The following is a 22,618-nucleotide window of genomic DNA, read 5'->3' on the forward strand; positions in this document are numbered from 1 at the left end:
ACCCAAGTATTTATGAAGAATTTGTTAAATGCTTAGTGCTTTCACAAGTTTCCTCCAATTTTACTTATCGACTAAATAACAAATCATTTAGTCTTCTGATGTAGGTAGGGAACATTCGGTATTTTTCCGTATTATAAAGGTAAGTAAATTGTAAAAGTTATTAAACTATGATACTATGATAAGAAAAAATGGACTGCATTCTGCATTTATTAAATTAAGTCCTCCTGACAAGTGATTTATAACAATAATCACATTAAATCTACCTTCAGTTTTTGGCAAGAAAGTTCTCAAAGGTCCAAAAGAAAAATAAACCCAGGGGCATAAAGTACCATTCAGTATTTAACAAAACATTTTGTGTGTGCTTCAAATTTTATTTACGTGGACCTGAAAGCACTGGTAGAATCTGGACTAAAAGATAATGCATAGGAAAATAAAGTCAACAATTTAAAATTTAGTATGTGAACAAGCACAGCCGAATCTTGAGCACTCTGTGAATAGGGTTTACAGATATTATAGCTAATTTCTCCAGATCACAATTTTCCCAAAAAGAAAATTTCAGAGTCTATGATCAAGATAGAACGAAACTACTATTAATCAACCAATGCATATTTCTTGTTACTATCAAACCGTGATGGGAGCCTACTTAAGAACTGAATATAACTGTTAATTATCAAACAAAACCTTCCTCTTGGATTATTTACCCATTTACTTTGTGGCCTCGATGAAGATTAAGATTTTAGGAACAATGCTTTCCAGGTGTTTAGTAAATTGTATAGTTGGTTTTTCATTAATCTACCAAAATAAGACTTTTCAAAATGAATACCTCTTGCAACATTTACCCGTTTTGACCAGACACTGAGCTGCTTTGCTCACCGCCCAAGATGAGATTCGAAAATTCTCAACTTCATTCTTTCCTAACTCCTATGTTTTCTTACCAAATCTAACGGGTAGAATTATTTTTAGGTGACCAGCTCATCGTTCGACATTAACTGAGCGCCTGTAATATTACAGTTTTCAGCCCTAAACAAAATCCAGCTTCCCGAGCTTCTAACGGCAAATTTAACTTTTATGGAAACACCACAAAATGTCACGAAACCAATTACTGAGATAATTTTTTTTAACAGGATATATTACACTTAAGTCAAAAGCTCACAGCCAGCCGAAGCAACAAGCAAGCGTACGAAACTACAGCAGGTCCATAGGGTTAAAATAACCTAGATTTCCCGAGAACGGGGGAAATTGCTGGGGGGGGGAGGGGCACAGGGCGCATCCCACGGATGTCCAACCTCAGCACAGGTTACGGCCCCCTCCCCTCCCGGAGGTGAGCGCGCCGCTTCCCTCCTCTACCACGTCCCTACCTTCCTCGCCTCGGATTACGCCACAACAGGCAACAGGACTTTTTAGCGAGAAAAAGAAACCAGGAGAGCGATAGCGCCGCACACTTGACCTCCCAGGAGCCGCCAGCCAGAGCGAGGCCTGGGGCTGCGCGGTCCAGGGCACTGGCCAGAGGGTCGCGCGGAGCCGCGATGCAAACGCCCAGACCCGGCGGAGCGGCCTCCCCGCCCCCTCCGGCTCAGCTCAGGGCCGGCAGACGGCGCCCGGGGGGCTAACTTCGCCGGAGAAGAGGAAGCGACGCAGCGAGTAACAGGCTGTGTGGACGCATGGGGAAAGGAAAGGCTGTCTGTGCGTCTGCCTACCGGCAGGACCTTCTCACCTTCCCTCTGCCAGGCCCGTGCGGCCCCAGCTCACCTGAGGAGGGCACCGGGGGACCGCCGCGGCCGCCGCGATGGCCTTTACGGCACGAGGCCTCCGCTCAGCCGCCGCGTAGCTCTTGGGAGATGGGCGGGACGCGCGCGGCGGCGGGCGGGGCTCCGGCGCCGACTGGCCGGGAGGCCGTAGGCGGATCCGCACGGGCAGGAAACCCCCTCCCGGCGCAATCCGATAGGTTCAGTCGCTCCCTTCTCTCCTATCCCTGAAGCGAGAGCTGTCTGCGCCGCGCTCGGATTGGGCCAGCCCTCCTGTCAATCAAGTGCTGCGCTGGGCGTGGAGCAAACTGAGGCTGTTCTGCAGAGTGAGCGAGAGGCGGAGAGGTGGCTGGTCTGACCCTGGACCATGTCTTTTTTGCGTCTCCGGTTGCTGTAGCTGATTACTTTGGGCCTTCCTCCTCAGCGCCACGTTAGGGTCTCCACAGCAGAAATTACTGCTTCTCGAGTTCACCCGCAAATGTTCTGGGAGCTTCCTCCTGGTTTCTGCACCTGAAGAGGGTCTTGCCGACGGAAGGTTTTTAGGGGCAGGGAGAGAAAAAGAAAAACAAACCAAAAGGCCTGGAAATAGGAACCTGAGAGAAAAATGTAAGATGTATGGTTAATTTGAGCCACAAACCAGAATAAGCTGAGTCTGAGGGCCTTCCAAGTGCCATGGTGCGTGGATAGCTTCCAGTCTCAGCTGCGGTAGCCATGCCTTGAGGAGGACAATGACCTTCGGTGCCAAGCGTACCCATGCTTAGCGGCCCGCTCCCAGCCACCTGCAGGGTCATCAGTAAGTTGGTTCTCCTCACGCCAGTACTGCAGCCCCCCACCTCAATCTGCCCATGCCTTCTGAAACATCTTTATGACTCCACTCCGCTTAGGCGTCGCCTCCTCAGGGAAGCCTGCTGGGTTAGATACCTTTAATGGAGCACAGATATTTTTCCCAAACAAGCTGTTGAGTTTTCCGTATCCCTACCTAGTTGGTATACTCATTAAGTCAGGAACCATGTCAGTATTTTTCCCCACTGCCTACTACATAATAGGTGATAAGTAAATGACGTTTAAGGCATTAATACACCTCCCTTGCCTTCTTTAATCCTGGCCCTAACTGTAAGTCCAAAGGGTTCACACTTTTCTGCATTTAACTTCAAAATTATTCATTTGAGTTCTGATGTCTGTGGTTTGGTTGCCATTATTTAGGATCACAAAGTCAAGCACAAATCACCTTCGACCCCTTCCTGGCTTCAAGTTGGCTCTGGCAAATAAACCATGAAACTCTGGGCAACAGCTACTCTATGTCTATATCCCATTATTAGCATCCAAAGTGAATAATGTAAGTGAACTTCAAATCTATTCTGATTGTCTAAATTCCTTCGCATATTTATCATGGCTACTATGGACTGAGTTTGTCCCCTCCCAAAATTCATATTTTGAAGCCCTAACCCCTAATGTGACTGTATTTGAAGATAGGGCCTTTAGGAGGTACTTAAGATTGACTGAGATAAGAGTAGGGCCCTAATCCTGTAGGATTAGTGTTCCTGTAAAAAGAGACAGCAGAGAGTTTGCTCTCTATCTCTACCATGAGAGGAGTGAGAAGGGGGCCATGTGCAAACCTGGAAGAGAGCTCTCACCTGTAATTGACCATGCTGGCACACTGATGTGGGACTTCAGCTTCTAGAACCAGGAAGAATTAAATTTCTTTTGTTGGTATTTTGTTATTGGCAGCTCAAGCTAATACAATAGCTTTATTTGTTGATACATCTTATATAGTTTATGGATTCAGATGCTATTATATTCATTTTTTGAGCTGGAGAAATGATTTTCCAGAGGTGAAAACTGTTTCTCCAAAATCATGCAACAAACTGTTAGCAAAACCTGGCTCAGTTCAATTCTACTTACACATTTAACATGTGATGGGGTGGGAGTGTTAATACAAATACAACAGGTGAAGTGGTTCTTGCCATCAGGTAGCTTATACCACTGCTGTAAGTGGGGAAAATAAACCCAGAAAAATATGCTGAGATCATAAGTTTAAATTTTATGTAAGGGAATACGTATTTTGAATGAACCAATGGTCTGAACAGACCCTTCACGAGATTTTGATCTAAATCTCTTGACTACTGTGGGCCACCTAACCTATTTAAGCAATAGAAGAAACAAGGGAAAGAGCTTTCTTTTAAAAGGGTTTTTAGTTCCCTGTAAACGTGCCTTTTCCTTTTAGTTTTCCTTCTTTAAGTTTCCCCATCACCCATTCTTACCAGGAAATCTTAAGAAAGAAAGAAAGAAAGAAAGAAAGAAAGAAAGAAAGAAAGAAAGAAAGAAAGAAAGGAAGAAAAGCTCAAAAAACATGAAAAGGAGGAGGAATTGAAGGAAAAAAAGAAATAGCAATGAAACAAGAAAACACTGGGTAGAAAGGTAGATAGGCAAAAGTCATATATAAAATGGCAGTATGGTGACTTAGAAGGAATGGAGTGCATGTTCTTATGGGATGGGAGTTGTCCCAGAGACTTCCTTCCATACACCCTGTCTCCCCAACTTCCAAATATAAACACGCACATGACTTCTTCCTCTCTTTTAGCAGAACTCAAACCAAAAATGGGAATCACCCCTGCTCATTAGTGTTGAATGGACCAGGGACTAGCCAGAATCAGGTGACAGTAATATTTAGAACAAAACTTATGACCTATGGATTAGAAATGGGGCTTTGGCTAGGGATAGCTGATCTGTCTAGGATAAAAACATGTAGGCAGCTCACTTCATTAATCCTGAAGGAAAGGATTTGGGAAGACAATGAAGGGGAAAATGAGCCTCCATGTCTCAAGATCTTTCCCAGGAAACTTGATAGCTTATAGTTAGAAATGATTAGAGGATGATCTGGTTTAACATCACTACCAGGTAGGACTGTTTATGGCAACAACAAAAAAGCCCTACTTACTAATCAACAAGAAATAACTAATCACAAGCTTGACTGTGAAGTATAGAAATTAGTGGACCCTGGGAATAAATTTAATTTCTGGACTGAGTATTGTTATGCCTTTATGTGAATTAATTCAACAAAAATTCACTGAGTCCACTCTGTGGTAGGCACTATAATAGATGCTGGAAATCTAAAGATTAGTCTTAACTGAAAGGAGCTCAATCCAGTGTCAGAGAATGAGATTTAAATATATTTATTATTAACATAGTTAAGACAACTATAGATATGGGCAGGGAGACATTAAACCACAGGGGGAGTCGTGTGGTCAGGCTAGTCAGGCAAATAAGCAGGCAAAGATGAGATGGGTTTTCCACATAGAGGGGCCTGCATTTAAAAAGGTATTACACAATTGAAAAGGTATTACACAATATTGCTGGAGCGGAAGATGACTAGAAAAGTAAGCAATAGCAGGTTATAGAAGTTAAGGACCTTAGCCTTTATCCTATAGGTGATAAGAAGCCATCAGGTGGGTTTTCTTCAGCACTTTAAAATGTCATTCTGTTTTTTTTCTGGCCTCCAGTGTTTCTGATGAGAAGCTAGCTATATTACTATTTTCCCATGTGTCATGTGTCTTTTTTTCTTGCTGCTTTTAAGGTTTTGTTTCTTTATCTTTGTTTATCTGCAGTTGCACTATGTTTCTAGGTGTGGTTTTCTTTGTATTTATGCTGCTTGGGGTTCACTTATTTCCCTGTATCTGTGAATTACTGATTCATGTTGTTGTTTCCTTTTATCAAATTTAGAAATCTTTTGGCCAATATTTTTTCAAATATTTTTTTCTGCCCCTTTCCCTCTCTCTCCTTTTCTGAGATTACAATTACACTTATGCTAGACTTCTTAGTCCTTAGTACAGGCCAGTCCAGGCTCTGCCCATTTTTNAGTCGATCCTTGAATTAATCCAGACTTTTCTTTAGTTCTTTTTTTTTTTTTTTAAGATTTTTTTTTTTTTTGACACAGAGAGAGACAGACAGCGAGAGAGGGAACACAAGCAGAGGGAGTGGGAGAGGAAGAAGCAGGCTCCCAGCGGAGGAGCGGGGTTTGATCCCAGAACACCTGGATCACGCCCTGAGCTGAAGGCAGACGCTTAACGACTGAGCCACCCAGGCACCCCAAAACTTTTTCTTTCTGCGCTTCAATTTGGATTTCTTCAGTTTGGATAGTTGAGAGCCAGTGTCTGGTAATTCCTGGAAAATATGAACATTAACATCTTCCCAAAAGCACAGATACCCTACTAATGACGGTGGGCTCTCTGGGGAAAGGTTTAGAGACATATTAGTCAAGAAGACAGAAATCACAAGATATTACAACAGAAAGAATCTAGTATTGGGTATTGATGGACTGAAAAAGCAAAAAGGGAGCACTGCAGGAGCCCAGAGGTGATAACTGTACAGAGCAGCTACCACCCTAGGGCAAGTGAAAAAGAGGGGTCAAGTTTGGACTATAAGGTCTCAGAAGCTCAGAGGAATGACCCAGCTGAGCTATAGCTCAGATCCCAGAAAGGATGCTATTTAGCTGGTCCTCCTCCTACTGAGAGGGATATGATGAGGCTGCTAGGGGATGGAGTAGTACCAAAAGAACCTCAAGGCTATGATCAATTGCTGCTGCTGGAGCAAAGGACTATTGCTTATTGCTGGGGTAACAATGACAGAAACTGCAAACAAATGGAAAGGAGGAAATCCTTTCTCCCCTTCTCCTGTCTTCTAGTCTCCCTCTAATGCCCTTTATTGATGGAACCTCGTAAGACACCAGCCAGCATAGGAAAAATATAATTTGTAGGGTCTGAGCCATAGCATCACAGAAGTAAGTACAGAAGAGTGAATTTGGTCCTAAATAACAATAGCTTAATAACCATATCAACATTTGTTGTGCTAAATTAGTAAAATTGCCCAAATTAGACCCAAGTTAATGCTACCTTATATGCTTTTACCAACTTTTATGCCCTTTTGAAAAGAATTTCAAGTTACCATGTTGTATCAGTTTTCTGCTATACTGTGATTCCTGTTAGTGTCTTTTTTCAGGAATAAGGAGTACCTTTACTGCAGCTCACACATGTACTTGCTACAAAATCATAAACAAGGGCAGTTTTGGAAACGAACTGTAAAACCGAGGAAAAATAGACCTTGCCCCAACATTAAGTCTCCCACCATCAGGCACAAAATGGCATAAACCAAGTAGAGCTGTCAAGAATCCAGTCGTCTCCCTATTTCCATTTCCTATGCATTACCTAATATAGCCATAGCAAAGGGAAGACCAATTTCCTGTTTGAAAGTAGGACAACCACTATGGTCATTGAAAAACCAGCTGTTTTCCTTTGTTCCTTCTTTCTTGCCTCAACTCAAGCTCCCTTACCCAACCCAGTCACCTCTAGTTTCTAATGTAAGTAGATGACAAAACAGGGCTTGGTATTAAGCATTTTATCTTATTGTGTACTTTTCACCAAGGAAGATTTTGAATATTGAAGGATTTTTATTAAACATTTGTAGAACATTGGGCATGAACAATTTTTAGGGCCACAGAAGTTCCATCTGAAAGCAGTCATTTCCTCATGTATTATGTCCTTTAGTGATGAAAGTTAACATTCTCCTACCACAATCACCCTTTGTTGATAACAGTAGAGACACCGGGTTCATGGTGTTTCACATATTTAATATTTGTTTTTATAACATATTAGACTAGAATAAATTTCCTACATCTGCATATATTAATTTTATATACCACTCTGTCAGTTATACAACACAAGACATGTATGGTAAACATTAAAATGGCAGTGTACCTAGTAATAACTAAATGTTAACAGGATAATAATCAAGTATTCATTTAATGGGAGAGTCTAGTATTTCCTGATAATCCTGCCTTCTTAAATTCCTCCAATAAAGTTTATAACCAGCAAGGACAAAAACACTAATCATAATGATTACCCCTCCAAAAACATCATAGACACTAGGAAATATGTGTAACACTAGAAGCTGCAAGACCATAGCTACTACAATCTCCAGGTGTTGTACTGTGCTGACCAAAGCTGGATGGAATTTGTCCAAAGCATAATAAACTCCTAAGAATGCTGCAGTGGAACAGACGCATATGGCAATGAGATAACTCCAGGTCTCTCCATCTAATGGGATGATGGGTTCTTGAAGAACAAACATAGTAGATATTCCCCAGATTGTCCCAGTCCAACCAAAGGTAAACAGTGCAGTCCACATGCTGATCTTCTCCTTAATAGATCTGTATACTATCATGGAAAGAGCAGTGGTCAGTCCAGCCATCACGGTCATAGTGTACCCAAAGGCTTCTTTCCAGGCATTTAACAAAGAATTGTCTTCATCGACAATGTTGGGGATCATGACAAGACAAACACCTAAGATGCTGCAAACAACCGTAGCCATGTCAACATAAGCCATTTTCTCATCTACAAGTAAAAAAGCCAGAATGGCACTGAAGACTGTGGTTGTGGCCCTCCACATAGTGGTCCCATTGCTGGGAGGAACTATTGAAAATGATGTATAAGCACAGGTGATAGAGATGACATTGCATACACCATAAAAGAAGAGTCGTAATCTGTATCCACTGGGTCCAAAGGGGGCCTCCTGGTAGTAACACACAACTAACACAGATAAGACCTGCAAGACAGAACGGATAAAAATCAGCTCTAGAGATGGAACTTTAGAACGATCAGAAACAAGCCTAGTGATAAGAGCTACACATCCATGAGCCAAAGCAGATCCAAACAGCACTATCCACATTTTTCTGGATTGAAAAATATTTTTTTCTGCAAAGCTCTGGAATTGTCCAATATCATTATTCATTGGGTCTTCTGTTGGCAGAGGTCGAGTATCCATGGTTCCAAAGAAAGTTCTTCCTTTTCTTTTCATTTCACTCAGCAGGCTTTTCTTTGGATTTTCTTCCATAAAATTCCCATAGTCTTCATTGATTTCTTCATATCCATCATCTCCAGGCTGGGGATAATGGGAAGTATATTTCACCATCACCGTGTTGGGATGTATTTTCACCCGTTTTTTAACTGGATATTTTTTGGAGGGAGAAGTATCCATTTCTTCAGATAATCAAGGCTATTTAAGAAAAAAAAAAAGAGACTGATGTACATATTCAGTTGAAATTTAGTTTTAATTTCTGTCATAATCATATGCACCAATTTAATCATACAAAGTAGAGGTTGTGAAAAACCTGCATTTTCACTCTCATTTGATGCCTGTCCCTATTTCTCATTCTGCTTATTCTTTGTCTCATTCAGCTCTGTTACTTATCTTTACACCACAAACAACTGAAATTGTTCATTCATCTTTTCATTCCTACCCGTTTCCCCATTCATCCAATAAGAAAAACACAGAAAAGTAAATAACAACATAGATAAAACCTTTTCTTTTCATTGTGTTCCTCTGTCTATATTATAAATTTTAAACAGAAAGTCCAAAGTTTTTTGTATAATCACTTCTATATAATATCACAATTAGCTTTATAGTACAAATTATAGTCTTTTTAACATTTATTCTGGATTCCGCATACATACTCATATTTATAAATAGATCAAAATTAGAAAATAAATAAAATGGATTTAGTGACAGTCATGCATCGTTGTTGTATACTACCTTTCTGATAAGCAATTGGTCAATATACATTAAGATTTTAACTGAAACTGCCCTTTAATTTATCAATATCACTTCTAAGATTTTATCCTAAAGAAAGATCACTTATATGTTTAAAAAAAGGAAAAAATAGTGTTTTTATATGTGCTTAGATAACATAAAGAAATTATGGAAAGATACAAAATAAACTAATAATTGTTAGGGTGGAACAGGAAATTAGAGTGGAAGACAACATTTATACTGTATACATTTTTGTATTTTTATTTTTGAATCACAATATTGTTCAAAAAATTAAATTACAGGGGTGCCTGGGTGGCACAGCGGTTAAGCGTCTGCCTTCGGCTCAGGGCGTGATCCCGGCGTTATGGGATCGAGCCCCACATCAGGCTCTTCTGCTATGAGCCTGCTTCTTCCTCTCCCACTCCCCCTGCTTGTGTTCCCTCTCTCGCTGGCTGTCTCTATCTCTGTCGAATAAATAAAAAATAAAATCTTTAAAAAAAAATTAAATTACAAACTAAAACAAGATGTTCATCTGCTAAGAAAAAGAGCATACAAAAAAGTGTAGAAAAAATGTATGAATGGGGGGTTCACTGTGGCTTACCACAATGACCCTTCATACAATGGAATACTATGCTATATATCCATTAAAAATGATGATACAGATTTTTATTGACAGAGATATGTCCATGATGTTTTGTTAAGTGGAAAAAAAACTTGTTGTAAGGATTAAATGAGATAATGCATATAAAGAATTTGCCACAGTGCTGACATATCATGAATTCTCAATAAATGTTAACAAGAATTCAGCTTCCTTTCTTTTTCTTTCACATTTCACCTTTCTTGAAACACTGGGTATCTTCTACATTGTTATTCTTTCTCCAAGACTTGTATTTATTCACTCAGTTCTCTTTTCGTTCTTTTTTTCTAAGAACAATTTCCTCTTTCCTTCCCAATGATTCCTCCCCTCCCCTCTAAAAAAAAAAAATAATAAATAAAAAAGAGTAAACTTTTTTATTTTTTTGTCCTTATGACATAGTCCCTATCCTTGCCCAAAACTCGCCAGTTACAGGATCTTAAACCATGGTCTAGAAATCAAATCCTATTTTGTTCTTTGACACCATCTGGGTAACCAACTGTTTCATTCCTCTTTACTCTTTTTTCTTCTAAATGACACTATCTTCAGGTGGAAGAAATCATGCAAAAAAAAAAAAAAAAAGCCACCCGTGCTTCCAAATTCTTCGTTTTCCTAACGTGGACCTCCCACTTGCAATCCTTCCTACATATTACTATCAAGCTAATCTGATGTTCTTTTATTCTAATTTGTATCAAATTGAGACTTCAGCTTCAACAATCCCAAATTGAATAGTCTTGGTCTCCCAAATAGATATTCCTTCCCTAATTTACAGTGATTTTTCTCCTCAATACCTCACTGAATTGATGTTCGAATACCACCATTTCTCCAGTTTCCCAAGCTAGAAACAAAGGAATACTCTGAATTATCCTTTCTGTTGTCACACTTCCATTTTGTCATCAATCTTAATTTTCTTGTCTTTGAAATATTTCTCAGATTTATCCTTCTCCAATTCCATTTTACCTTTGTGATTCTGAATCAGGTTACTGTGAATTCCTGTCTAGAATAGTGTAACCGCATCCTAACTAGCCCCAGTCCTTCTCCCTTAAAGTCCATCTATATTATACCACTGTCACTTTAATCTGTCTTTAAAAGATTCAAAACAAAACAAAAATTTCCCTTAAGCTTTCCCCATTTAAGAACTTAACAGTGATTTTCTCCTGGCTACCTCACTGAATCTCAACTCTTCTGCCTGGCTGTCCAGACCCTGCCTCATCTAGCCCCTATCAATACTTGGCTCCTTAACACAAATATTCCTGTGATTAGTCCAGTGCCCTCCCTGACCTCACTCCCCACATGTGCATGTCATTTCCCCAAGTCTTTATTCTCACTTGTTTCCTCTGCTCCAACTTTCTAAACACTGCTCATCTTTTAAGAAGGGCCAGACCAAATTTTGCCTTTTAAAAACAAGACTTCCCTGGCCACTCTAGCCTCTTATTTTTTTTTTTCTTCCTTATCTAACATCTACAGTAGTTCTTTAATTTTTGTAATCTAGTCATTTAAAGAAAAATTTTAAGATTTTATTTACCCATTTCACAGAGGGGGAGAGAGAGAGAGCACAAGCAGCAGAGCTGCAGGCAGAGGGAGTAGCAGGCTCCCTTCTGAGCAGAGAGCCCGACCTGGGGCTTGATCCTAGGACCCTGGGATCATGACCCAAGCCGAAGGCAGGCACTTAACCAACTGAGCCACCTAGGCGCCCTTAATCATTTTATTTAGTTGTCTCAACTCAGTGGAGTTTTGTCTCTAGTCATTGTACCAGAATTTACTATGTTAAATCTCCTTTCCTTGCTAGTCAGCAAGAAAGTTGCTGACATCTCTGTTGGAACCCTTAACTTCTCATTGTTAAGAGTGCTGTCCATTGTTAAAATTTTGTCCTACATCCATTCAAAGCTTTCCCCTTTCCCATTGCAGGCCAGATTTGTAGCTCCAGGTACATGGATAGGGAGAGGATGTGGTGTGCCGTTTTACTCCTTCTCTCATTCCCTCCCTTTGGAGTCTGCGGGAGGGCGTTGCGGTCTGCCTCTGGGACACCTCTTCCATCTTCCTATTCTAGGCTCCAGCTCCCCTGGTGTATTGGCCCAGGGAAGAAGGAAAAGGGACACATGTTTTATATTGGCTGCTGCTGTGTGATGTCTTTTTGATGTATAAACTTGGCTGGGCTGAACTACATTCCCCAGTTATTTAATCAAACGTTAATATAGGTGTTGCTGTGGAGGCATTTTGCAGATGTGATAAAAGTCCCTAATCAGGGGCATCTGTGTGGCTCAGTTGTTTAAGCCTCCTGATCTCAGGGTCATGAGATCGAGCCCCATGTCCAGCTCTACACTGGGCATGGAGCCTACTTAAGATTCTCTCTCCCACTCCCTCTGCCCCACCCCACCCACACCCCACCACCACTCACACATGCCCTCTCTCTCTCTTAGAAAAAAAAAAAAATCCCTAATCAGTTGGCTTTAAGTTAATCAAAAGAAAAGTCTATTCTGTATGGGCCTGACCTAATTGGGTAAGCCCTTTAAAAGAGGGCTTAGGCCTTTCTTGAGCTTGGAGATTACTGATGCCCTTGGAGTTCCAGCCTGCTCATGATCTCTTCCTTACTGCCTATGGGCAACAAGCTTCAGCCTGTGCTCATGGGGTTCCAACATGCTCTTGATCTTCTCTTCCTGACTGCCTGCCCTAAAGACTTCAGACTCTTTTATCCAGCCCCCACAATTATATTAGCCAATTCCTTGTAATAAATCTCTTACTGGTTCTGAGCCTTAGGTTGAACCCTGACTCTGATAACATGTTGGAATTCACTCCTTCATTGTTGTCTTTGTTTCTCTGTTAACTCTGATAGGTCACTGATACTCTCTAGGTTGTAGGTATCCAAATACAGGCTATCTTGGGTAAATTTTGTAGGACCTCCCCAGTGCATAAATCCCTGATGTGAGAGCGCCTCTTAACCTAGGTCTTATGGCCTACAGACAGCTCTCTTGGGCAGGCACCAACAGTATCCACTCGGTCCCAGGAACTCACCTATCGTTACCACTCCAGTGAGTGTACAGATCATCTGCCGCTGCCCCCTTCTCTCCAATTTTATTTTTCTTTGTTCGGGCAGGTGAAGGGCAAATTAAAATGTGCTGTCTAAACAGGCTTCCAAATGGGGAATGAGAAGGCACATTCAATCATTGCACATAATGATCTGGTTACCTTCATACTCAGCTAGAAGGGGGGACTTGCCTCTCCCTTCTCCCATAAGGAAAAAGCATGACATTTCTCTTTTTTTTTTTTTTTTAAAGATTTTATTTATTTATTTGACAGAGATAGAGACAGCCAGCGAGAGAGGGAACACAAGCAGGGGGAGTGGGAGAGGAAGAAGCAGGCTCCCAGCAGAGGAGCCTGATGTGGGGCTCGATCCCAGAACGCTGGGATCACGCCCTGAGCTGAAGGCAGACGCTTAACCGCTGTGCCACCCAGGCGCCCCATGACATTTCTCTTGAACCAAAAACCTGAAACAGATAATATGATCCCTGTGACAGACTATACTTTCCAAAGAGAACCACAAATCTAGTATCTCCCATACTTAATGTTTGGGATTTTTTTAAATGTGAATTTAACATTATTAAATAGGTGGAGTCTATATCCCCTCCCATTAAAAGTAGGTAGGCTTTTGTGACAGTTTCAACCAATAGAGTACAGCAGAGGTGACATATTGTGACTTCTGAGGCTAGGTCATAAAATGTGCTATAGCTATGCCTTCCTAGCTGCAATACTTGTGCTTGGAGCTCTAAGCCAACAGATAAGCAGTCTGACTGCTCTGAGGCTACCAAGGTACGAGGAAGCTCAAACTAGCCCATGCAGAGAAACCATATGGAATGGTCCTCACTTGGCCAACCCCCTCCAGCTGCTCCAACCCCCTGCTGTTCCAACTGTAGTCACCCACCTGACTTCAAGTATAGAAGAGACCCTGAGTCGGAATCTCCCGCCAAGTCCTTCCCAAATTCCTGAAATTCTACAGAAACTATAATAGATAATAAAATGATTGCTGTATTAAGCTACTCAGCTTTGGAGTGATTTGTTACCTGCAGTAGATAACTGGAACACCCCACTGTCCTCCCCAGTATTTTAAGGAATGGGAAAGAATAGTGATCTCAGTGATAGCTGAAGTGAAAGTCCTCTTATATCTGGCCCTAACTGATGGGCTTTTGAAAGTGGAACATTTGGTGGTGCCTGGGTGGCTCAGTCAGTTAAGTGATCTCTACACAGGTCTGGATCTCAGGGTCATGAGTTCAAGCCCTGCATTGGGCTCCACACTGGAAGTGGAGCCTACTTAATAAAAAAATAAATAAATAAAAAATAAAAAAAAAAAGGAAGAAAGGTTGGAAGGAAAGGGAAGGGAAAGGAAATAGGGCAAAATGTTCCCCTTTTCATTTTAGGATCATGGATGCTTATTCCGAAGTAAGAGAAAATTTTTATTCTACATTCTGTTAAGCATACATTAGAGTATTTAATCCTAGTCCAACTGCATACTTTAAACTATTATTTGCACTGTGCAATTTTTGTTCTTTTCTGTCAATGGATTAGTCTATAACAGGTGTCTCTCAACACTATTAATATTATATTGTATCCCACTGATTCAAAAATCATCTTATACTAAAAGATACGTAAAAATCTTCACTCTCTAATTTTCATTTAATTTCATTTAATTAATTTCATTAATTTCATTTAATTTCAGGTTTCATGAATACAGTTCTTAAACAGAACCTGAAATCCTAACTAGTTCTTACATTTTTGCACATATAAGTCAACATGTGTTCATCTCAATAAATACTGGGGTACCATAAGCCCAGCACCATGCTAGACTCTATAAACACGAAGATAAAACTCCCTGTACTCATAGAGCTCGCAGACTATGGAAGAGACAAGGAAAGTCAAAATTTAATATTTTAATAAGTTAATAATGCAAGCTACATGAAATTCAAGGAGACGGAGCACACACAAAGGGCATCTAACCCAGTTATGGGGGAGTCTTAGAAAGTTCCCAGGTAAAGAGGATACCTGAATTAACTGTATGCATATGTAACAATTTATCAAGTATAGAGGAGAAAAAAACATTTTTTCTAGAGATAATAAATTTAAAAGAAATTTTGGTTTTGAGTTCTGGCTCTGCCACCAACCAGAGTAATAATGATGTCTATTTTAAGAGAAAGAGTTTTAGATGGTAATTATTGGGATCCTTTGATCAGCTCTCTTCAAAATCAGTTTGTCTTTTTAATGATTTCACACTTCTAGTATTTTGATATCTCCCATGCAAGACCACGGTGCAGTTCAGTGATCACAACTTTCTACCACCTGTTCAGAGTTGCTCTGAGCAATGTGCCAACTCTACTTCTCCTTCCTCACAGAGGCAAAGGTTCTGAACTAATCTCATGGCTCCAAGCTCTTCTAACAAAGATTTATGTGAGAAGGTGCCCTCCAAGGCAGAGGTGTGCATTTCAGTTGTGTAGAACAACTCAGCTGAGTAGACGGAATATGAAACAAGAGGACCAGAGGACCAGCCTGCCTGGCTACAAATGTACCAACCTGAAATGCTCAACACAAATGGATCAAAAGGACACACAATTTGGTGTCTGCTTGTACAGTGGGGACTGTTCAGTGTGGCAAGCCTGAAACCAATATTTTTGTCCAAAAGAGGCACTGTTTCCTAAGCTACATTCTACTGCATAAGGCCCACGGTCAGTTTTCTCCTAAGACTGAGAAAATTAACATTGACTTCCCTACTGTCTTGGTAGGAATCCTTGGGACAATCCCCCCATGGTACCTAAAGCAAATGCTACCTGATAGTGAGAGTTTCTTTCTTAAGTTACCAGAATGATCCCTATAGTGATAAAAAGTCTTAGCTATAATGAATCATGGAACATTACATCAAAAACTAAGGATGTACTGAATGGTGACTAACATAACACAATAAAAAATTATTATAAAAAAATAAAAATAAAAAATAAAAAGGGGAAAAAAAAAGTCTTAGCTATAGGGGTGCCTGGGTAGCTCAGTTGGTTAGGCATCTGACTTCAGCTCAGATCATGATCTTGGAGTCCTGGGACTGAGCCCTGCGTCAGACTCCCCACTCACTGAGGAGTCTGCCTGTCCCTCTCCTTCTGCCCCTTCCCCTGCTGGTGCTTTCTCTCTCACTCAAATAAATAAATAAAATCTTTTTTTTTTTTAAAGACAGCTATAAATCTGGCTACTACAATTTTATTATAATATAGTGGTTTAAATGTAAGTACTAACGTGATACTTAAAACTTACGAATAAAATTGGCTTTTAAATAAATATAAAAAACTGATAGGTTACTACCTTAGACCTGAGCAGTCTAGCCCTAAGATACCTTATTACCTCAATTTGCTTGGAGAGTCTTGTCCCTGAGTGAAAATGAAAAGACTACACCTAATTGATCACCTAAAAGGGAGGACGCAACAACCACCCTTCCAGGATATCTTGAGACATCAGGACATGCAGAGGTTCTGTCCTGAGACCCGCTGAGAGAAGCCATTCTTCCCTCCACGTTGATGAAAAGGGGCCCACATTCTGATGCTCCAAAGGCTGCCAGCATGATTCTATCCATCCTTAGGCTAAACCCTGGCTGGCATAACCCTTAACACTCCTCTTTGAATAGGGATTCTTCTCTTCATCCCACTGCAACTCCTAAAGATCAGGAGCGACTCGAGGCAGCATTTAAGTATGCTTGTACTTTCTTAATACTCTGTGAGCCTGTGTCTGTGTAAAGGTTCACTGCTTTAGAGGAAAAGAACTTGCTTCTAAACTCCCACCTCTCAAACTAGAAAATTACTTCTTAAGTAAACTACTAGAGTCTGAAAGACAAGAATATTGATAATAAGTGAGAAACAACAGAGTAGAAGGTAAAGGACATGCTCTATCTTGTATCAGGCACACTTAGGAAGAGAAGAATTTATCATGAGGAATTACACGTTTGCCTTTCTTAGAAGGTGTGATAATATTCATGTTGCATGGAAGTGGCAAATAATCAAAACGAACCAAGTATATATCAAAAAATGAAACTGAACAGTTGATGAAGATATAAGAGGGGTACAGGAAAAGTTAATGGTACAAGACTTCAATCAAATACTCAGATTATATAGGAACCCATCGTAGGCAAATATGACAGAAGAATAAATAATAAGAGGAGACATAGAGTCTAGTACTCTCCTATGGCAAACCAACTGAATATGACCTCTACAAAAATATAAAATGAAATTTCAGAGCAAATTCAGATGTATTACTTGGGACATATATACTATATGTAATGGCAGAATTTTCAATAAAAATATCACTCATATTACATCAGATTATTGCTTGACAAAGAGCAGTCCGTTTACTTCTCTCTTAGGAAAAAAATATATAAGGCAAATAATCATTTCTCCTTTTTTAACACTTAGATTAAAGCATCCTTGCAATGAGGTATCAGAAAGAGACTAAGGAGACAAAGACGACCTTGATTTAGCCAAACATCATGACAGTATTTTCAGCACTCTAATAGAAACAATCAGAAATAGGATAAAAAGCAAGAATAGGAAATCAAATAGAATAAAGAAAGGCAAACTAATGGCTCTAAAATCCAGTGAAAATAGAAGGAAAGATGGAAGAAAATAATAGCAATACCATCAATAGCCAGATACATTGATATTTACATTTCACAGATAACGTGCTAAGCACTAAACGTGGGTCAACTTAGCTTTGAGAGGAAGTGAAACCTTAGGAGGTTTAAGAGTAGGGGAGCATTGGTGGGGGTGGAACATTAAAAATTGGGAGAAAGCCAATGACCTACCTCACTTTAAACTGAAAGAACTTAAAAGGAGGCAAAAGAAGGTATACTTTAGGAAACTAATTTGATGGACATTATTGGACACACTCTATGTGAAGGGCACCAGGTAGGCAACGTGGAGCAGGTCAGTAGGTTCTACTGTTAAAAAGAATTTGTTCCAGGAGGTTATCTAGAACTTCGTCACATGGTACCCCAAATTAGTCTCTCCTCCCTACTCTTCTCTCCTCTCCTCTTCCCAATCCCCTCTCTCTTTCCCTACTTTACCTTCTCAACTTTACTCCCATCCCCCACAGGAGCCCTGTGTGACGTTCTAGCCCAGGAGTAGCTACCACTTATTCATGCAAATGAAATCACAAAAAATATTTATTTCATTGCCTTAAATGAAGCAGTATCACTGTCAGGACACATTCTGCTTTCAGAATAACAAAACTATTTTCATTTTCCTGAAATCATACGTTCTCTGACAGGTAATGGGGGTGATGATGACAATATACCTGTATAGAAAGTAGGAGAAAAATCTCAATTACATGACCACTCCTACCACCGAGCATCTCACCCTAAAACCTGGCTTCCTGCCATTCAAACTAATTGTACACATTTTCACTCCTCTGGGCCTTTTCCCTGTGCCACTTGATACTCAGCCTCTGCCTCCTCTTGTCATTTTATTCTCTTTGTGTATGACAATGTTAAGTTTTAGAAAGTAGTAGTTCCTGGGGTGCCTGGGTGGCTCAGTTGGTTAAGTGTCCAACTCTTGATTTCAGCTCAGGCTCAGGTCATGATCTCAGGGTTGTGAGATGAGCCCTGCGTCGTGCTCCATGCTGGGTAAGAAGCCTGCTTGGGATTCTCTCTCTCCCTCTCCCCTCTCCCTTCTCTCCCTCTCTCCCCCTATCTAAAAAAAAGTAGGGGTTCCTCCAGCATGTGTTCGGTGGGCAGGGGTTGGGAGTAGGGGAGGAGAACCTATGTGCCTGAACAGATAAATGGATAAAGAAAATGTGGTATATTCATACAATCAAATATTATTCAGCCATAAAAATGAGCGAAGTTCCAATATATACTACGACATGGACAAACCTTGAAGACATTATGCTAATTAAATAAGCCAGACACAAAAGGACAGCTATTGTATAATTCTACTTAAATGAGGTAGTTAGAATAGGCAAGTTCATAAAAAGAGGAAATAGATTAGAAGTTACCAGGTGCTGGGAGGAGGGAAAATGGGGAATTATGCTCAATAGTTACAGAGTTTCTGTTTGGGGTAAGGAAAATGGTTTGGAAATAGTACTAATGGTTGCACAACATTGTGAATGTAATTAATGGCATTGAATTATACACTTAAAGCTAATAGGGTAATTTTTGCGTTATGTATATTTTACCACAAGTTTTAAGTTTTAAAAAGCCGTGGGGCGGGGGGCAGAGTTGCAGTTTCCTCTGTGTGGCTTGGGGGAAAGGAGGAGGCAATGCTAGGCACTGGTATTTTTTTAAAACCTCCCTAGCAATCCTAATGCATAATTTGCTTATGCAAGAACCACCTAATTGGTTATCTAAGGGCCCTTCTGGCTTTAAGATTTAACAATTCCATGCACTGCTGCATGATTGAAGAAGACAGAGTAGCACAGGGCTGGAAATTTGAAACAAAACAAAACAAAACAAAATGAATACTGAAGCCAGACTGCCTGGATTTGAATCTTAGCTCAGAACTTATTAAATATATGGCTTTAGGCAACTGTGTAACTTCTTTGCCTATTTCCTCTTCTGTAAAATACGATAATGATAATACCACCTCATAGGGTAGAATGAGACAACTAAATCAGTTATTGCAGGGGTGCCTGGGTGGTTCAGTTGGTGGGGTGTCCGACTCTTGGTTTTGGCTCAGGTCATGATCTCAGGGTTGTGGGATGGAGTCCCACCTCAGACTCCATGCTCAGCATGGGGTCTGCTTGAGATTCTCCACCTCTCCCTCTCCATCTGCCCCTCCTTCTGCTGGCTGTCTCTCTCTCTCTCTCTCTCAAATAAATAAATGAAATCTTTAAAAATCAATCAGGGGCGCCTGGGTGGCACAGCGGTTAAGCGTCTGCCTTCGGCTCAGGGAGTGATCCCGGCGTTATGGGATCCAGCCCCACATCAGGCTCTTCGGCTATGAGCCTGCTTCTTCCTCTCCCACTCCCCTGCTGTGTTCCCTCTCTCACTGGCTGTCTCTATCTCTGTCGAATGAATAAATAAATAAAATCTTTAAAAAAATAAAAATAAAAAAATAAAAATCAATCAATCAGTTAATACACACAAAACATTTAGTATCTGGTATCTAGCAAGTGTTCAATATATTTTAGTTTTTCTTTCACATTATTCTATCTGCCTGGAATGACCTGGTCCTCCCCCTTTTTGTCCTTGTCTCTCTGTTTAGCTCATGTTTGTGCTTTAGTGGTTTGCTCAAGCTGTTACTTCCTCCTTTGCAGTCTTCCTTGGCCTCTCCCATTGTTGTGCCCCTCTGTCCCTGAATTCATTTGTTTATATCCTGTCTTTCCCACCAGATGGTATACTTCTTGATAGCAGACTTTCTCACCATTTTATCCTTAGCTCCTAACACAGTACCTGGAACATACTGGCACTCAATAAATGTTTCTTGGATAGAATGAAATGGATTTCAAAACCAAGAGGGAGACATGGAAAAGAATAGGGAATATTAAGACTACTGACATCTCAGGGGCCCCTGGGTGGCTCAGTGGCTTAAGCATCTGCCTTCACCTCAAGTCATGATCCTGGGGTCCTGGGATCAAATACCAGATCAGGCCCCTTGCTCAGCATGGAGCCTGCTTCTCCCTCTCCTCCTTGCTTGTGCTGGCACACAATTCAAAATGGATTAATGACTTGCATGTAAGACCTGAAACCATAAAACTCCTAGAAGAAACCACAAGCAGTGAGCTCTTTGACATTGGTCTTAGCAATATTTTTTTCGAACAGTCTCCTCAGGCAATGGCAACAAAAGCTAAAATAAACGAAGGGAATTACCTCAAGCTAAAAAGCCTTTGTAAGGAAAACATTAACAAAACAAAATGGCGAACTTCTGATTCAGAGAAGATATTTGCAAATCACATATCCAATAAGGGTTTAAAATCCAAAATATATAAAGAACTTACACAACTTAATATCAAAAAACCAACCAGACTGAAAATGGACAGAGGACTGGAATAGACATTTTTCCAAAGAAGACATACAGATGGCCAACTGGCATTTTTGTGTTTGTGAACAAAACATTTTTGTGGTTGTGAAATGCAAATCAAAAACACAATGAGCTACCACCTCATACCACCCACACATAATCAGATTGGCTATTATCAAGAAGGCAAAAAATAACAATTGTTGGGGAGGATGTGGAGAAAAGAGAACTCTCTAACACTGTTGGTAGGAATGAAAATTGGTGCAGCCACTAGGGAAAACAGTATAGAGAGTCCTCAAAAAATTAAAAATATAACTACCATATAATCCAGCAATCCCACTTCTGGTTATTTATCTGAAAGAACGAAAACACCAATCCGAGAGATATGCATCCCTATGTTCATTATGTACAACGGCCAAGAAATGGAAACAACCTAAATGTTCATTGATAAATGAATGGATAAAGATGTGGTATATATCTACAATGGACTTAAAAAAGAATGGTATCTTACCATCTGTGACAACATGGATGGACCTAGAAGGGATTATGTTCAGTGAAAAAAGTCAGATAGAGAGAGGCATATACTGTATGATTTTACTTATATGTGGAATCTAAAGAGCAAAACAAACTAAAACAGTAATAGACTCATAGATATAAGAAACAAACCGTTGGCTACCAGAGAGGGGAAGGGTTGGGGGGTGATGAAATAGGTGAGGGGTATTAAGAGGTACGAACTTCCAGCTATAAAATAAGTCAGTCATGAGGATGAAGAATACAGCATAGGGAATACAGTCAATAATATTTAATAACTTTGTATGGTGACAGATTGTAACTAGATTTGTGAGGGTCAATTTGTAATGTTTAAAATATCAAACCACTATGGTGTATACCTGAAACTAATAGGATATTGTATGTCAATTATACTTCAATAAAAAAGAAAAAAAAAGAATACTGACATCTCTGTAGGATCTTACAGGCCCAGATATCCACATAATCCCTCTCTTAGTATCTACTCAGTTATTGGTAGTCTTAGGTAACTGAAAAACCTTGTTTCTCTTGATAATTAAAATTACAGAAATGTTCAGAAGAATTTTCCCTATTTTCTGCCTTTACCCTCTGTATCAGTGAGAGTTCTCTAAAGAAACAGAATCAATAGGATGTACATATATAGGCGTACTTCAGAGAAATTGAGGGTTCAGTTCCAGACCACCTCAATAGAGCAAATACCACTATAAAACAAGTCCAAGTAATTTTCTGGTTCCCCAGTGCATATAAAAGTTATGTTTACACTGTACTGGAGTCTATTAAGTGTGCAATAGCATTATGTCTTTAAAATGTACATACCTTGGGCGCCTGGGTGGCACAGCGGTTAAGCGTCTGCCTTCGGCTCAGGGCGTGATCCCGGCGTTATGGGATTGAGCCCCACATCAGGCTCCTCCACTGTGAGCCTGCTTCTTCCTCTCCCACTCCCCCTGCTTGTGTTCCCTCTCTCGCTGGCTGTCTCTATCTCTGTCAAATAAATAAATAAAATCTTTAAAAAAAAATAAAATAAAATGTACATACCTTAATTTAAAAATATTTTATTGTCAAAAAATTCTAAACATCGTCTGAGCTTTCAGCAAGTCATAATCTTTTTCCTGGTGGAGGGTTTTGTCTTGATGTTGATGGCTGCTGATAGATCACAT

The 22,618-nt window shown here is 40.3% G+C and overlaps 2 protein-coding genes across 3 annotated transcripts in view; both read right to left on the reverse strand.

The window, feature by feature from the left end:
• The window catches only part of NCK1 (NCK adaptor protein 1), a 77,071-nt gene extending 75,191 nt beyond the window's left edge, over positions 1-1,880 (reverse strand). Inside the window, exon 1 of one of the 2 annotated variants that reach the window (XM_011231805.3) lies at positions 1,750-1,880. The gene's annotated coding sequence lies outside the window, so the exon portion shown is untranslated. Of the gene's footprint in view, positions 1-1,714 lie in introns of both variants that reach the window. The other variant, XM_002924816.4, reaches the window with a different exon arrangement.
• Positions 1,881-6,790: 4,910 nt separating this feature from the next.
• SLC35G2 (solute carrier family 35 member G2) lies at positions 6,791-22,339 on the reverse strand. The gene is made up of 2 exons (XM_019805490.2): positions 22,278-22,339; positions 6,791-8,792 (listed from the first exon to the last, which is right to left on the reverse strand). Exon 2 carries the CDS (start codon positions 8,772-8,774, stop codon positions 7,536-7,538), a length of 1,239 nt encoding a protein of 412 aa, XP_019661049.1. The 5' UTR covers positions 8,775-8,792; positions 22,278-22,339; the 3' UTR covers positions 6,791-7,535.
• Between the last annotated feature and the right edge of the window lie 279 nt (positions 22,340-22,618).

The sequence above is a fragment of the Ailuropoda melanoleuca genome, chromosome 6 (assembly GCF_002007445.2).
Source record: "Ailuropoda melanoleuca isolate Jingjing chromosome 6, ASM200744v2, whole genome shotgun sequence".
Taxonomy (NCBI): domain Eukaryota; kingdom Metazoa; phylum Chordata; class Mammalia; order Carnivora; family Ursidae; genus Ailuropoda; species Ailuropoda melanoleuca.

Coding starts and splice junctions, on each gene's coding strand:
- SLC35G2 (XM_019805490.2), bottom strand. CDS start 8,774: ATGGATACTTCTCCCTCCAAAAAATATCCAGTTAAAAAACGGGTGAAA.